Source organism: Kogia breviceps, chromosome 8, assembly GCF_026419965.1.
Source record: "Kogia breviceps isolate mKogBre1 chromosome 8, mKogBre1 haplotype 1, whole genome shotgun sequence".
Classification (NCBI taxonomy): Eukaryota; Metazoa; Chordata; class Mammalia; order Artiodactyla; family Physeteridae; genus Kogia; species Kogia breviceps.
The window spans coordinates 67319102-67335518 of record NC_081317.1 but is presented as its reverse complement, the minus strand read 5'-3'; the positions used below and the strand labels follow the sequence as shown (position 1 = coordinate 67335518).

At 36.2% G+C, this 16417-nt stretch overlaps 1 protein-coding gene across 1 annotated transcript; it reads right to left on the bottom strand.

Moving 5' to 3' along the window:
- Positions 1–284: 284 nt before the first annotated feature.
- Positions 285–14327, bottom strand: INSL6 (insulin like 6). The gene is given in 4 exon segments (XM_059071930.1): positions 285–313; positions 316–532; positions 534–640; positions 14039–14327. Coding segments are annotated over 4 exon segments (642 nt in total).
- Positions 14328–16417: the final 2090 nt, after the last annotated feature.

The following is a 16417-nucleotide window of genomic DNA, read 5'->3' as shown; positions in this document are numbered from 1 at the left end:
GCTTAAGAGAGTTTCAATCATAATGACAAGAATAAACAGGCTAATTCGTAGATGTCTACAATGATCATGCCATGTCCAGTAACATCTTCAAATATAAAAATATATGAAAAATAGGGCACCAAAGAAAATACTAAGATTCCTATTACCACCATAAAATATTGTCAAGTGCTTGCAAGTAAATTCAGATGTTGTTCACAGTAGAGAACTTACAAGGACAATCACCAAAAAAATTAAAAGTAAAATATATTAAGCTTTTTATTAAGTTAGTATAATTCCTATGATGGTTAGTATATCTCAGTCACAACTGCTGATGCTTCTTTAAGTTTTTATAATCAATATATGGAAGGCATGCAATAATAAGTTCTTCTTTTGTACATCTCTTCAGACAACATTTTTCTGAGTATTCTCTGTGCTTTCTTTAGGGATGATTCCCCCAAAACAAATTGCTTAAGGTTTTAACTTTGTTTGTATTTTTCTTCTGAAATTCTACAATCTCATGAATATATGGACTGATATCTTGTGATGAGAAAAATATCTCGTCTTGTCTTAAAAGGCAAGTTGGCCTTTTTGTACTGATGCTCAGGCAGTGACTGCATCTTCAAATTGTTTAATGCTTCTTCCTGAGAGGCAAAAGTAGAGACTGTTGAGAGACAAGAAAAAAATCCTACTTTATTAAAATCTTCCTTTAGCTGAAAATTTAATCATAATGCTGTAATACTAGACTCAGCTAATTTTGAAAACACAAGTAATCACATTTAGCTAGTAAAATGGTTATTTGAAAGCAATGTATATTTTTAACTAAAATAGTTGTAGGTATTGTTTTCCTATTAAAAAAGGCCTAGAAACGTTTGCACATTTTTATGCAAAAAAATATTTTTGAGATATAACTCATATACCATAAAATTCAGCATTTTAAAGTATACAATATATTCACAAGGTTGTGCAAACATCACCACTACCTAATTCCAGAACATTTCTATTATCCATAAAAGAAACCCCCACCCATTAGCAGTCACTCCCATTTCCCTCTTCCTCCAGCCCTTGGCACCTACTAATTTACTTTCTATTCTATGGATCTGCCTAAATCATACTATATGTGGCCACCTGTGTCTGGTTTCTTTCACTGAGCATAATATTTTCAAGGTTCAACCATGTTGTAGCATCTCTAGCAATACTTTATTCTTTTTATGGCTGAATAATTTTCCACTGTATGGATATATCACATTTTGTTTACCTGTTTATCAGTTGATGAACATTTGGGTTGTTTCTACTTTTTGACTATTATGAATAGCACTGCTCTGAACACCCACATACAAGTTTTTGTGTGAACACATTTTCAATTTTCTTGGATATATACCTAGGAGTAGAACTGCTGGATCATATGGTAAATTTGTTTAACTTTTTTAGGAACCACCAAACTATTTTCCACAGTGGTTGTACCATTTTACAATCCCACCACTAGGCTTCCAACTGCTACACATCTTCACCAACATTTGATATTTTCCATTTTTTGATGAGAGCCATCCTAATGGATGTGAAGTGGTATCCCATTGTGGTTTTGATTTGCAATAACCTTGCAACTAATGATGTTGAGCATTTTTCATGCGCTTATAATATATCCTCCTCCTTGTAGAAATGTATATTCAAATCCTTTGCCAATTTCTAATTATTGGTCTTTTATGCACATTTTTAACTAAGTGGTTAGTAGAAGCCATTTTGGTTTTTGTTGAAATATAAAGAAATGGAGAAGTAGTGATACGCTCAATGAACTGATTATTTCTATTATACTGCTCTTACTCAATATTACTGATAATAAATTAAAATAACACCAGAAGGTAATTAATTGGCGGCTTGTTGGATTTCCATCATTGCTCTTGCCCACCTACAGTCCCTTTTGGGAGATATATTTGCCTCTAGCCACTGCTGTAGAATCACCCTTAGGCAGTCATAGGGTGATTCCACCTTATATCCACAGATGAATAGTCAGGAGGTTGGCACCTGACCCCAAACAAACCAATCTACTACAGCGGCCAGCAATCCATGCCATGTGAAAAATAAGTTGGCTCAATCAGGTTTCCTCTCTTTAAAATTAGAACTAAGAAGTAATGAGAACAAGATGAGTTAGAACCAAAACTGAAAGGATACTATGAAGCTTATCATGAGAAGCTAAAGTTATAAAGGAACATAGATATCAGAGGAGAAAAGATTCAGAGAGAGAAAGAGAGAAGGTGATTTTTAGCACTGACTTGATTCTTTAGGCTTTCCAGGGCCTTTCCAGATCCATTTACAGATCTTGTTTTTATAATAACTATCCTCCGCTTTTTTCTTGAGGGTATTTAGGAGAAACTCTGTCTCTTGCAGTGACAGTCCTATTAGAATACTCTATAATAACTTTGTATTTAATAAATGCCTAAGACGAAATGTGGACTAGTAAAACTTTAGGACAGATATTAATCTATTCTAAAGTAGCAAATAAATAATGTCATCTAAGACAGATAAATATGTGATCAATTAAAGTGTGTCAAAATGAACAGAGTACACTGAAGGGAAAAGTGAATTAGGTTGTTTACGCAGGTTGAAGAAAGACCTTCCTGGATGAGATGTGCCATGTTCTGTCACTTAAAGGGAAAAAAAAGGCAGACAATAAGAAGGAAACTTGTTCATGAATGAAGGCAACTAGGGACTAGTTAATAAAAAGTACATGTCAAATTGGAGAGGGAACTTAAAGGGAAACAAGCTGTACTCATCAGGAAACAAGAAAGGTTAAAAATGAGTATTCAAATCAATGAATTTGAAATAGAGCAACAGAGATAACCCAAATAAGTAAGAAGGAAAGAAATCAATGAATTATAGAAACAAAACAATATAAAGGTTTAGAAAACCAAAAGTTGGTTCTTTTAAAGGATTAATAAAATAGAACTTTAAAAGCCAGACTAATCAAGAAAAAAAGATGAAAGTGAACAAAATACACTAGGAAAAAAAGGACTACAATACAGATACAACTGCGGTTCATACAAATCAACATCAAAAAAACAAAACAACCCAATCAAAAAACGTACAGAGGAACTGAACAGACATTTTTCCAGAGAGGAAATGCAGATGGCTAACAGGCACATGAAAAGATGCTCAACATCACTAATCATCAAGGAAATGAGTCAAATCAAAACCATAGTGAGATATCACCTCATACCTACCAGAATGGCTATCATCAAAACTAACACAAATAACCAATGTTGGCAAGGATGAAGGGAAAAGGGAACCCTCGTACCGTTGATGAGAATGTAAACTGGTGCAGCCACTCTAGAAAACAGTCTGGAGGTTTTTCAAAAAATTAAAACTAGAACTACCATGTGACCCAGCAATTTCACTTCTGGGTATATATCCAAAAGAAACAATACACTAATTCAAAAAGATACAGGCACCCCAATGTTCGTAGCAGCATTATTTACAATTGCCAAGATATGGAAGCAACGTAAGTGTCCATCAACATATAAATGGATAAAAAAGATGTGAGATATATATATATATGTATGTATGCATGTATATACAATGGGATATTACTCAGCCATAAAAAAGAACGAGATTTTGCCATCTGCAGCAACATGGATAGACTTGGAGGGTATTAGGCTAAGTGAAGTAAGTCAGACAGAGAAAGACAAATACTGTATGATATCACTATATGTGGAATCTAAAAAATACAACATATAGTGAATATAACAAAAAAGAAGCAGTCTCACAGATATAGGGAAGAAATGAGTGTTTACCAGTGAGGAGAGGGAAGGGAGGAGAGGTAAGATAGGGGTGGCAGATTATGAGGTAAAACAATTATGTATAAAATAAGCTACAAGGATATATTGTACAATACCAGTAATATTGCCAATATTTTATAATAGCCAATATTTTATAACTATAAATGGAGTATAAAAATTGTACACCTGTAACATATAATATTGTACACCAACTATACTTCAATTAAAAACATTTTTTTAAACCATAAGCCCATTTCAGTTACAAATGTTTGTTTGAAAGTCCCAAATAAGGTATTAGTTAACTGAATCCATGAATGTATTTTACAGATATATTAAGAAAGTGTTTATCCCAGAAATTCAAGATCACAAAATCTATCAATGCAATTTACTATATTAATAGACTCCTATCGTCACTCTCAGCTGGTTTTGCTTTCTACTTTATGAGAAAATTGAAGGAATCAGAAGAGAACTTGTATTTGCTCCCTTCACCGTTATTTTACTCATATCTTAACATCTGTTCCCATAATTCTGCCTTCCTAAATATTTCCATAGATGAATTATCCACTCTAAAACCAATTCCTCCACTTATGAACTAGATCTGTGTCCTCCTGCCCACTCCGGGATATCACTCCAGCAGTGCTTCTCTTTATCTTTCTTTCATCATTATTTTTTCACTTCTAGCGAACCACTCCTATCAGCAAACAAATGTGCTGTTTCTCCCACTTAAAAAAAAAAACACACACAAGAAACACTTTTCTTGGCCCTGCTTACCATCCAATTTCTTTTCTCTCCTCTGTAGCAAAACTCCTTCTGTATTTATTAATTCATTTCTCTTCTCTTATTCTGTCTGAAATGCATTCTATACAAGCTTTTATTCCATCACTCCACCAAAACTTCTCTTATCAAGCTCACAAACGACCTCTATATTGCTGAATTCAACAGCCAACTCTCAACTTATTTAACTAATAAAAACCACTCCTTCTTGATATGCTTTCTTCACTTGGTTTCCAGGATACCACATTCTCTCTCCTTCCCACCTAACTATTTATTTGCCCCTTTCTACCTCTTTTGCAAGCACGTCCTTTTCAGTTTTTTTAATGTTGATGTCTCCCAGAGCTCAATCCATGGTACTCTTTTCAATCTATACTTACTCTCTTCATGATCTCATCCAGTCTTATGGCTTAAAAAATTATCTATATACCTATGGTTCCTTAATTTCTTTCTTCAAGCAAATTTTTTCTTCCAAACTCCAGATTCATATATCCTACTTGCTACTCAACATCTCCACTCTGATTTCTCAAACTCAACATGTTTAAAACTCCACCTGAACTTTTCAAACTCAAAATGTCCAAAGCTGAACTACTAATACTGTTTTCCAAACCTGTTCCACTTGAGGCCTTTCCTATTTCAGTTGATAGTAACCCTATCCTTCCAGGTGTTCAAAGCAAAAACTCTGAAATCACATATTTTTTTAACATATTGGAGTAATTCCTGATTTTTCTTTTTTCTCATATCTCACATCATATCTGCCCAAATATATCTAGATTATAACAGTTTTCACTGCTTCCACTCACTGCTACCATCCTTATCCAGATGCTATCCTCTCTAATACCTTCCTAACAGGTCTCTCTGTTTCTACTCTTGCCTCACTACAGTCTATCCTCAACACAGTGGTCAAAGTGATCCCTTTAAAATGTCAATTATGTCACTCCTCTGCTCAAAAACCTGTAACGACTCCTTGCAAATGCTATAAGAAAAAAAAAGAAGAGTGGTATAAAGTTTAGAAAGTGACAAAAAACTATTAAGATAGTTCCACATAATAACTGGATTAAAATCAACCTATAAAACTCAACTGCATTTCTCTAACCAGTGATCACTAACTAGAAATATAATTAACAAGTATTTACAATAGCAACAAAATTAAAGTATTAAGCATTAACTCAACCAACAATACAGAAAGTCTCTATAGAGAAAACTTTAAAATTCTAACGACAGAATACAAAGATATTCCATTTTTTTGGTTGGGATGACTTTTTGTTAAAATGATGTCAATTCTCTTCAAATTATTCTCTGTAATTCCATGCATCCCATTTAAATTCCAGATGGATTTTTATAAAATAAATTCAATAAGCTTACTCTTAAATATATGTGTAAGGATAAAGGCAGAGGATTAGTTCAGTCAATCTTAAGGGAAAAAAATAAACATTGGAGACTTGCTCTCCAAAATAAATGACATCCTACAGAGTCATAGCACTAAAACAGTGTAGTAATAATACAAAGTCAAACAAAAAGTCCAATTAAATAAGAATCTCAGACAAACAATAAACAATAAAAGTGGCTCTACAATCAATGGGAAAAAAAACAGTTGTTCAGTAGGTGGTATTCAGAAAATTATTTCCTCATGTAGAGAAAAGTAAGACACTGAGAAAACTAAGATAGTATCCCTAGCAGAACAGAACCAAAAATGGGCCCTGGAATTAAGGACCTAATGAGAACAGTAAAACTATAAAATTAACAGAAGAACAGAAAAGGAACCTCTAAAACTTTTGAAAGTTTTGTTCATACTTTTGAAAGTATGAACAATAAGGCAAAACACTTATCATCTAATTGTATAAAAATTAAGACTTTCTGTCAAACACCAGTAGACAGATGACAGAATAGGAGAACATATTTGTAACATCTAAAACCTACAGCTGATTACTATTGTATCTAGATTTTGAATAACTCTGACAAATCAACTGGAAGATGACAATTCCAACAAAAAGTGAGCAAAATGTATAAACAGGAAATTTTCAGAAAATAGAAACCCAAAAGGCTAATATGTATATGAAGAGGTGCTCTAATTCAGAGCAAATTAAGACAAAAATGAGACACTATTCCATGCCTGTGGCACTGGCAAAAGTTAAAAATTGTATAATGTTAATTCTTGACACGGATACAAGAACACAGGAATCCTCATGTACTAGTGGTGCAACTATAAATTGGTGTAGCCATTCTGCAAAGCAATCTGAATGCACCTCAAGCAAATTAAGCATACATATATTTTATGATACATCAATTCTACCCCTAGGTAAATATCCCAGAGAAATGTCCACACAGATCCATAAGGGGGCATATACAATGATGCTCACTGCATAAATAACTGTGTTATTTATAGTGGAAGGAAGTTGAAGGCTATATAGGTTAGATGTTCATCACTAGGAGAAAGAATAAGTAAAATATGAGGAATGCGTATGAACATTATGCAGCAGTTTGAAGCAATGACTAAAAGTTCACATAGCAATAATAAGATACAGATCTCAAATACCATTTAGATATATTTTTTAAATACATGCACAGGAAATAATGCACAATTTTCAATAAAACATATACAAACAAAAATACATAATAAAACATTGGAGGGCTTCCCTGGTGGCGCAGTGGTTGAGAGTCCGCCTGCCGATGCAGGGGACATGGGTTCGTGCCCCGGTCCGGGAAGATCCCACATGCCGCGGAGCGGCTAGGCCCGTAAGCCATGGCCGCTGAGGAGAATGGGCATGAAGAAAGGAGATATGTAGAGACTAATCATCTTCTAACATACCATATAATTTATTTATGTTTATTTTCTATCTTCACTATTCTGTAAGCTTCATGAAGGCAAGAACCTTCACTGCCTCCTGAGTGAAACTGTTCCTCTTATATCCCAAGCAGCATGAACAATACCTAATATACAACAGGTACACAAATTTTGTTGAATTAATATATAGAAAGGTTCTGCATAGCCAATTGTGATAATGATATCTAAAGAAACAAGCAAATGAACTAAAAAACAAGAACAGATGAATGAAGACCAAGAATGGGGGAATACAGCCTATCTAACTGGAATAAGGGTTATGGATTATTAAAAACTGGTGATGAAACTTTGATGATTTCACCTGGCACTAAGAGTTAGGCAGCACCATATTCAGCCAGAATTTTTTTTTTTTTTTTTTTTTTGCGGTATGCGGGCCTCTCACTGTTGTGGCCTCTCCCATTGCGGAGCACAGGCTCCGGACGCGCAGGCCTAGCGGCCATGTCAGCCAGAATTTAGAAATATGACGTTAGCTTCATGGTGCTGCACTATGAGGTAGGCATGAGAGATGGCCCATATATTCAGGATCCACTAACAAGAAGCACACATCTCAAATTCAAGTTATGCATGAGTCGTCCTGAAAAAAAGCATTTTTGAATATCAGTGTATCAAACTATCTTTTCCTGTGTCAGACTCAAATAGATCATCAGAAGATTAAAATGGTTGATAATTGACTTGATCTAATATAGAAATATATTCTGCTGATATAAGCTAAATAAAAATTAATCAACTTTACAGCAACATTCACATGTAAAAGAAATTGCATACTTATATATTCTATGTTGGAATTCTATATTGGAGACACATACCTCTCTACAAATTCTAAATTAGTCACTAGAAATTAATAGGACAGACTACATGTCATCTTTCCTTATAGATTAAGAATTCTTTAAATTTTAATACACATTCATATTGATAACCTAAATCCATTTTTCATTCTTCCATATATTTTAAAACCACCATCGTTTTATTGCCACATGATATTTCCACTTCAGCAAACTGTCCTTTATATAGTTCCCATAGTAACATGTTTAAAGGGTATGAGAACTCTGAAATATTATCAGATGTATTTTCACTTCCTACTAATCCGTTTCATTGCAGATCCCTCCTCATTGAATTAATGACATGTTCTCCTTCAGGGGATTGTGAATAATACCTGAGACAAAGGAGTCATTAATCAGCTCTGAGTTTTAAAGTTGACTTTTTATTAATGAGAAAAGAGTCTCCTCCAGAGTAGGCTTTGTCGAGAAAAATGATTCTAAACTCTTTTTCAATAACAAACTCAAGCTTGGATGACTGAAGGTAAAATTTTGACCAGGGTATAGGTAATGAGAGCACAGTATTTGATGTGAGAGAAATGCCCACTGAACATGAAGTAGAAAGGGCAGGCCCACCTTGCATTTCTGGGAGAAAAGAATAATGAAGAAATAGAGATGTGAACTAGTCCCTTGTTACTCAAAGAGCAGTGTCCAACTAACGGAATAAGCATCACCTGGTAGCTTATAAAATTGTAGACTCTCAGGCCCCACCCCAGACCTACTGAATCAGAATCTGTATATTAATAGTATTCCCCAGGTGATTTGTATACACATTAAAGTGTGACTATCAACTGAACTAAGGTACAATTTAGAGACTGGTGAGAAACAATTCCTTCTTTGTAAGAGCAGGATAAAGTGAGTTTATATGTAGGCGGGGTTTTTTTGTTTATTTTTTTGCGGTACGCGGGCCTCTCACTGTTGTGGTCTCTCCTGTTGTGGAGCACAGGCTCCAGACACTCAGGCTCAGCGGCCATGGCTCACTGGCCTACCCGCTCCACGGCATGTGGCATCTTCCCAGACCGGGGCACGAACCTGTGTCCCCTGCATCGGCAGGCTGACTCTCAACCACTGTGCCACCAGGGAAGCCCTGTAGGCGGTTTTGATGGTGGAAAATGATCAAGATTCAGTCTGATGCTTTCTATTGTTTCTGTCTTTAAAAGTTTTCATTCCCCTTATATGCAGACGGCATGATACTCTATACAGAAAACCCTAAAGATTCCACACAAAAACTACTAGACCTGCTAAACAAATTTAGCAAGGTAGTAGGATACAAGATTAACATACAGAAACCTGTTGCATTTCTTTACACTAACAATGAGATATCAGAAACAGATAGTAAAAAAAAAAAAAAAATCCCTTTTAAAATCACATAAAAAAAAAAAAAAACCTAGGAATAAACCTGACCAAGGAGTGAAAGACTTATACCCTGAGAACTATAAAACATTGATAAAGGAAACTGAAGACGATTCAAAGAAATGGAAAGATATCCCATGCTCTTGGATTGGAAGAAATCTACAGATTTTTTTTTAATCTACAGATTTAATGCGATCCCTGTCAAATGACCCATGACATTTTTCACAGAACTAGAATAATCCTAAAATTAACATGGACCCACAAAAGACCCAGAATTGCCAAAGCAATGCTAAGGTAAAAGAACAAAGCTGGAGACACAACCCTCTCAGACTTTAGACAATACTACAAAGCTATAGTCATCAGTATGATATTGGCACAAAAACAGACATATGGATCAATTGAAAAGAATAGAGAGCCCAGAAATAAACCCACACACCTACGGTCAATTAATCTTCAACAAAGGAGACAAGAATATACAATGGAGAAAAGACAGTCTCTTCAGCAAGTGGTGCTGGGAAAGCTGGACAGCCCCACATAAATCAATGAGGGTAGAACGTTCCATCACACCATACACAAAAATAAACTCAAAATGGCTTAAAGACTTAAATATAAGACATGACACCATGTAACTCCTAGTAGAGGACATAGGCAAAACATTCTCTGACATAAATCATACCAATGTTTTCTTAGGTCAATCTCCCAAGGCAATAGAAATAAAAGCAAAAATGAGCAAAGGGGACCTAATCAAATTTATAAGTTTTTGCACAGCAAAGGAAACCATAAACGAAACAAAAAGACAACCTACAGAATGGGAGAAAATATTTGCAAATGATGTGATGAATAAGTGCTTAATTTCCAAAATATACAAACAGCTCATATAGCCCAATATAAAACAAAACAAAACAAACAATCCAGTCAAAAACTGGGCAGAAGAACTAAATAGACACTTCTCCAAAGAAGACTACAGATGGCCAATGGGCACATGAAAAGGTGCTCAACATCGCTAATTATTAGAGAAATGCAAATCAAAACTACAGTGAGGTATTACCTCACGCTGGTCAGAATGGCCATCATCAAAAAGTCTACAAATAATAAATGCTGGAGAGGGTGTGGAGAAAAGGGAACCCCCCTACACTGTTGGTGGGAATGTAAATTGGTACAGCCACTACGAAGAACAGTATGGAGGTTCCTTTAAAAATTATTGGGTTGGCCAAGATGTTCATTTGTTTTTGTTTTTGTTTTCCGTAAGGTGTCTCTGGTAGCGTTTAGTTGTCTTTAACTTCATTCGAAACAATTTTGTATTTTGACAGCTGTCATATCAGCATATATTTTTAAAAAAACAAACGTATCAGGGACTTCCCTGGAAGTCCAATGGTTAAGACTTCGCCTTCCAATGAAGGGGTTTGGGTTCAATCCCTGGTCAGGGAGTTAAGATCCCACATGCCTCTGGGCCAAAAAACGAAAACATAAAACAGAAGCAATATTGTAACAAATTCAATAAAGACTTTAAAAATGGTCCACACCAAAAAAAATCTAAAAAGAAAAAAAAAACCTTATCAAAATTGGTGAATTTTTGTGTAGCCATTTTAATACTGAAGATGGAAGAAAAACAGCAACATTTTTGGTATATTATGCTTCGTTAATATTTCAAGAAAGGTAAAAACGCAACTGAAACGCAAAAATATATTTGTGCAGTGTATGGAGAAGGTGCTGTGACTGATTGAATGTGTCAAAAGTGATTTGCGAGGTTTTGTGCTGGAGGTTGCTCACTGGACGATGCTCCATAGTCGCGTAGACCAGTTGAAGTTGATAGCGATCAAATTGAGATTAATTGAGAACAATCAACGTTATACCATGTAGGAGATAGCCAACATACTCAAAATATCCAAATCAAGCAATGAAAATCATTTGCACTAGCTTGGTTATATTAATCAATTTGATGTTTGGGTTCCACATAAGTTAAGCAAAAAACCTTCTTGACCATATTTCCACATGTAATTCTCTACTGAAGTGTAATGAAAACATTCCGTTTTTAAAACAAATTGTGACAGGCGATGAAAAGTGGACACTGTACAATAAAGTGGAATGGAAGAGATCATGGGGCAAGCTAAATGAACCACCACCAACCACACCAAAGGCCGGTCTTCAGCCAAAGAAGGTGATGCTGTGTATATGGTGGGACTGGAAGGGAATCCTCTACTATGAGCTCCTTTCTGAAAACCAGACGATTAATTCCAACAAGCACTGCTCCCAATTAGACCAACGGAAATCTGCACTCAACGAAAAGCGTCTGGAATTAGTCAACAGAAAACACATAATCTTCCAACAGGATAACGCAAGACCACATGTTCCTTTGATGACCAGGCAAAAACTGTTAAAGCTCGGCTGGGGAGTTCTGATTCATCTGCTGTATTAACCAGACATTGCACCTTCAGATTTCCATTTATTTTGGTCTTTACAAAATTCTCTCAATGGAAAAAGTTTCAATTCCCTGGAAGATTGTAAAAGGCACCTGGAACAGTTCTTTGCTCAAAAAGATATAAAGTTTTGGGAAGATGGAATTATGAAGTTGCCTGGAAAATGGCAGAGGGTAGTGGAACAAAACGGTGAATACATTGTTCAACAGTTATTGGTGAAAATGAAAAATGTGTCTTTTATTTTTACTTAAAAGCCAAAGGCACACAATGGAATATTACTCATCCATAAAAAAAGAATGAAATAATGCCATTTGCAGCAACATGGATGGACCTAGAGATTATCATACTAAGTGAAGTAAGTCAGACAGAGAAAGACAAATATCATGATTATCACTTATATGTGGAATCTAAAAAAATGATACAAATGAACTTATTTACAAAACAGAAATAGACATAGAAAACAAACTTATGGTTACTAAAGGGGAAAAGGGGGAGGGACAAATTAGAAGTATGGGACTAATAGATACACATTACTATATATAAAATAAATTTAAAAATGACTTTCTGTGTAGCACAGGGAACTATATTCAATATCTTGTAATAACCTATAATGGAAAAAATCTGAAAAAGAATATATACAAATATAACTAATCTAATAACTAAACTAATATTATATGTAAATATAACTGAGTCAATCTGCTGTACACCCAAAACTAACACAACATTGTAAATCAAATACACGTTAATAAAAACAGTTTTATTCTCTTAGCAGCAATAATCTTATAAGATTTATTCATTAATTCATTAAAGAATAAGTGCTTATCAGAATATAGCCAATACTTTATAACTTTAAATGGAATATAATCTATAGAAATTTTGAATCACCATGTTATACACCTGAGACTAATATTGTAAACCAACTATACCTCAAAACAAAAAAAAAGAATAAGTGCTTATAATGTGTTAGACAATGTTTTAGTTTGTTTCAGTCATCTACATTAGGGTCTCTCTTTTGGCACGATAGTCTAACTCCTTTCCTTAATTTCAGAAATCTTGACTTCTGCAAAATTTGTCCTAATCGAATCAACTGAATTACTATAAAAGGCAATAACTTCAATGACACTACACTCTATAGACCACAGTCTACAAATAAAGTGCATTTTCTTTTAAAATGGCAAACATATTGGGACTAAAATGTGTTAGTCACAAAATGTAAAAACAGAAGAATGGATCTGAAACAAAAATATTCTTCCTAAAGACTGCTTAAATGCATTAAGTATAAATTCAATACATATTAAGCACATACCCTGTGCTCAGCCCTCTGCTAGACATTTCATATAAAAACATACATGAGCAATCCCTATAATATGGTATGGCATACAAGGCTGGCCTTAAGAGATTGAGACTTGCCAGTAGCACAAGCCTAGTGCTTAGAAAGACCCTGCATTTTGTTTAATGCTCTGTTGTCCCAGTCTTGAGATTCTCAATAATTTTATCTTTTGACTTGTATGTGAAGTCTGATGGGACAGAGGACCATGTATTTGAGCAGAGGAGATACACATGAGAAATGTAAAAAGCTTTATATTTTAGTATCTTTAATGGTTTTTCCTGCTTTTCGAACAAGGGGCCCTGCATTTTTATTTGCACTAGACTGGCCAATTATGTAGCAGGTCTTGATTATAGTTAAATATTATAGTTAAATATAAATAGTTAAATAGAATTATGTGTTAGATATTGCGGTAGAATGGAGAATGGAGTGAGTAGCTATGAAATGGTCAGTGATGAGTTCACACGGAAAATGATACCTAATTCAGGCTTTGAAGGATAAAATGGAGTTTGCCAGGTGAAAAGGGCACTGCAAAAAGGGAAAGCGAGGGAAACAGCAGCATTCTTATACAAATGTGTAGACTTACATGTGCTTACTTCTTTCCTCCAAGTTACAAAACAAAACAAAACAAAACTTCATAGAGGTTTTGCATATGTATTGGGCACAAATTCCATTTCCTGCAGAAGTTCCACGCCTGGCAGAGCAAATTCGGGAATAAGAAATGTACAAAGATGAAAAAATATGCCTCTGGTTTAGATTTTTACCTGGGTTTGTCGATCTCCTCCAGACCGGGAAAGTGGTTTGGGAGCTTTCCAACTGGTCAGGGATGAAGGTTTCAACTTTCTCCGAGGCCTGGGAAAGCAGCTGTGTGAAAGGCTTTTCCTCTTCAACGTGGCTCCAGTTAACAGTGCCTCAGAGTTTTACTATTTCTTGCAGTAGATGCCTGCCTCACAATTTCCTGCCTCACAATTTCCTGCCTCGACTAATGTCGTTGAGCTCACGGGAGACCCGAACTAGCAGAAGCCCGACACACAAGCAGAGGAGCCGCGGCATCCCTGGACCCCCAATACAGACAGGTCCGCCGAGAGCCCTAACTGCCGTCTGCCCCGTAACTGCGCGTGCGCACCCGGCGACCTTCTGATTTTTCGCGTGCGGACCTCGCGAGAACTTCAAGAGTAGGTGAGACGCGCCGGCGCCTAAACTTCCCGCGTTACACGGGGCTCTCAGGCCATGCCAGGTGGCTGGCTGTTAATTCTTAAAATAATTGATTAGTTTTTCTTGCCGTCCTCACTAGGGAGACTCATCAAATGAAATATGGGGCCGTAGTTAATGCATCCCTCTAATGGAATGCGTTTCCCGCCTCTTTTGCCTGTTGGGACGTCGCTTCCTTCGAGAAACCTTTCATTTTCTTCATGGCGTTTATCTCGGTAGGTTTCCTCACATTTATTTGTGTGCCTGTTTGATAATTTCTTCCCCTAATCCCCGGGTTTCACGAAGGCAATGCCGGCGTCTGTTCTTGCTTCCCATTATACTTCAGGGCCTGACGCATAGTTGGCAATCAAATATGTCGAAACATGTGTGCACGTTTTAAAGTCAGATGCAAAGCTTTCTGAGGAAATTCCTACCAGTTCTTCAGGGAGAAATGGGCCTTAGCCTCAATCCCCAGAACAAAGAGAGGATTGGGGATAATCTAGGTTTTTTGTTTATAGATTATAGAGGATTGTCCATTGCCAAATTATTAGTGTCAAGTTTGGTACTAGCCGGTTATTTTATCAGCAAAAGTGAGTTTATTCAGGAATAGCCAGAGGAATGCAATTCAGGACATGTGAACCATGACGGGCCATATGCAAATCCAGAGAACGAGGAAGGGAACTTGCTTTTATAGAGAAAAGGTGGGGAAGGTGGGAGGGGGTGTGATAACCAAAGAGTCCACTGAGGAAGCTGGGAGTCCAAAGTATGGGGTCTTCTCCTTGGCTGGACTGCTTAGTCTCCGATTGGCTTGGATATGTGGGCCGGAGAGAAGCTTTTTTTCTTCCTGCTGGATTATAAGTAGAGGCGCCGTCCTCTTGGATATGTAGGCAACTGTCTCTTCCTGTGTGGAGCAATTGATGATGCATGGCAGGGCCTGAGAGTGCCCCCTTCAGGTCTATCTTGGCTACAATTTTAGTTGATGGCGTGATAGGGCCTTGTAGAGGATTTGTCTTCTAAGAATATCAGCATTTCGCTAAATTAAGAGGGAAGGGGCAGGGAAGTGCTGCATAATCGGTATAGGTTGCCTTGTCATTTTCAATGAAATTTTATTTTATTAGTGTGTCGGCGCTGAAGGGTGACCTAGCAGCCACAAGGGGGCAGTCAGGGGCCGTCTCAGGAGTAGTCAACTTCAGGATGCCAAAGCCTCAGAGGCTCCTGCAATTGTCAACGCTACTCTCACCTCTTTCCTTTAAAAATGTTATTTTTTTCCCCTTCTCCTTTCTGCCTTCTGCCTCTATGCCTTTTTCTCCATTTTCTGTTCGCCCAGCTTTGCCCTGCTTCCCAGGGGCATCCATGAGTGCTGTTACATTAACTGGCAGTCGGATTTTTTTAAAGATTGATGTAATTTGATTAGCACAATTTCATCACCTACTTTGAGAAACAGTTCATGTCCACACTATAGTGGCCATGCGTCCTAGGCAGAACTTTATCTGGGAAACCCTGTGAGAAAGGAAAATTATCATTATACTGAGAGGAAGATTTTTTTTAAAGCAAAACAAAACCCAAAACCAAACAAAAAAACACCTCACAAGCAATATATGTCAGAACCAAGCAAATTTATACTCCCATTCTCTTTGTACTCTCTATATTCTCACCCTCCTTTGTACTTCTTCATACCATTCATTAAAGACTGACATACTATATATTTTACTTCTCCATATTTTCTATCTGTCTCCTCCTACCGAATGTAAGCTCTATGCAGACAGGGATTTTTGTTTATTTTGTTTACTTTGGTATCTATCATCTTTGCCCTTAAAGACAAAGACATTGTTAACAGTGTCATAGTAAGTTCTCAGTAATAATTTAATGTAAATAATTATAGTGAGTAATATGAACAAATAATAAGTAAAATGTTAATATCAATAATCATATATTTGGTGAATGAATAAACT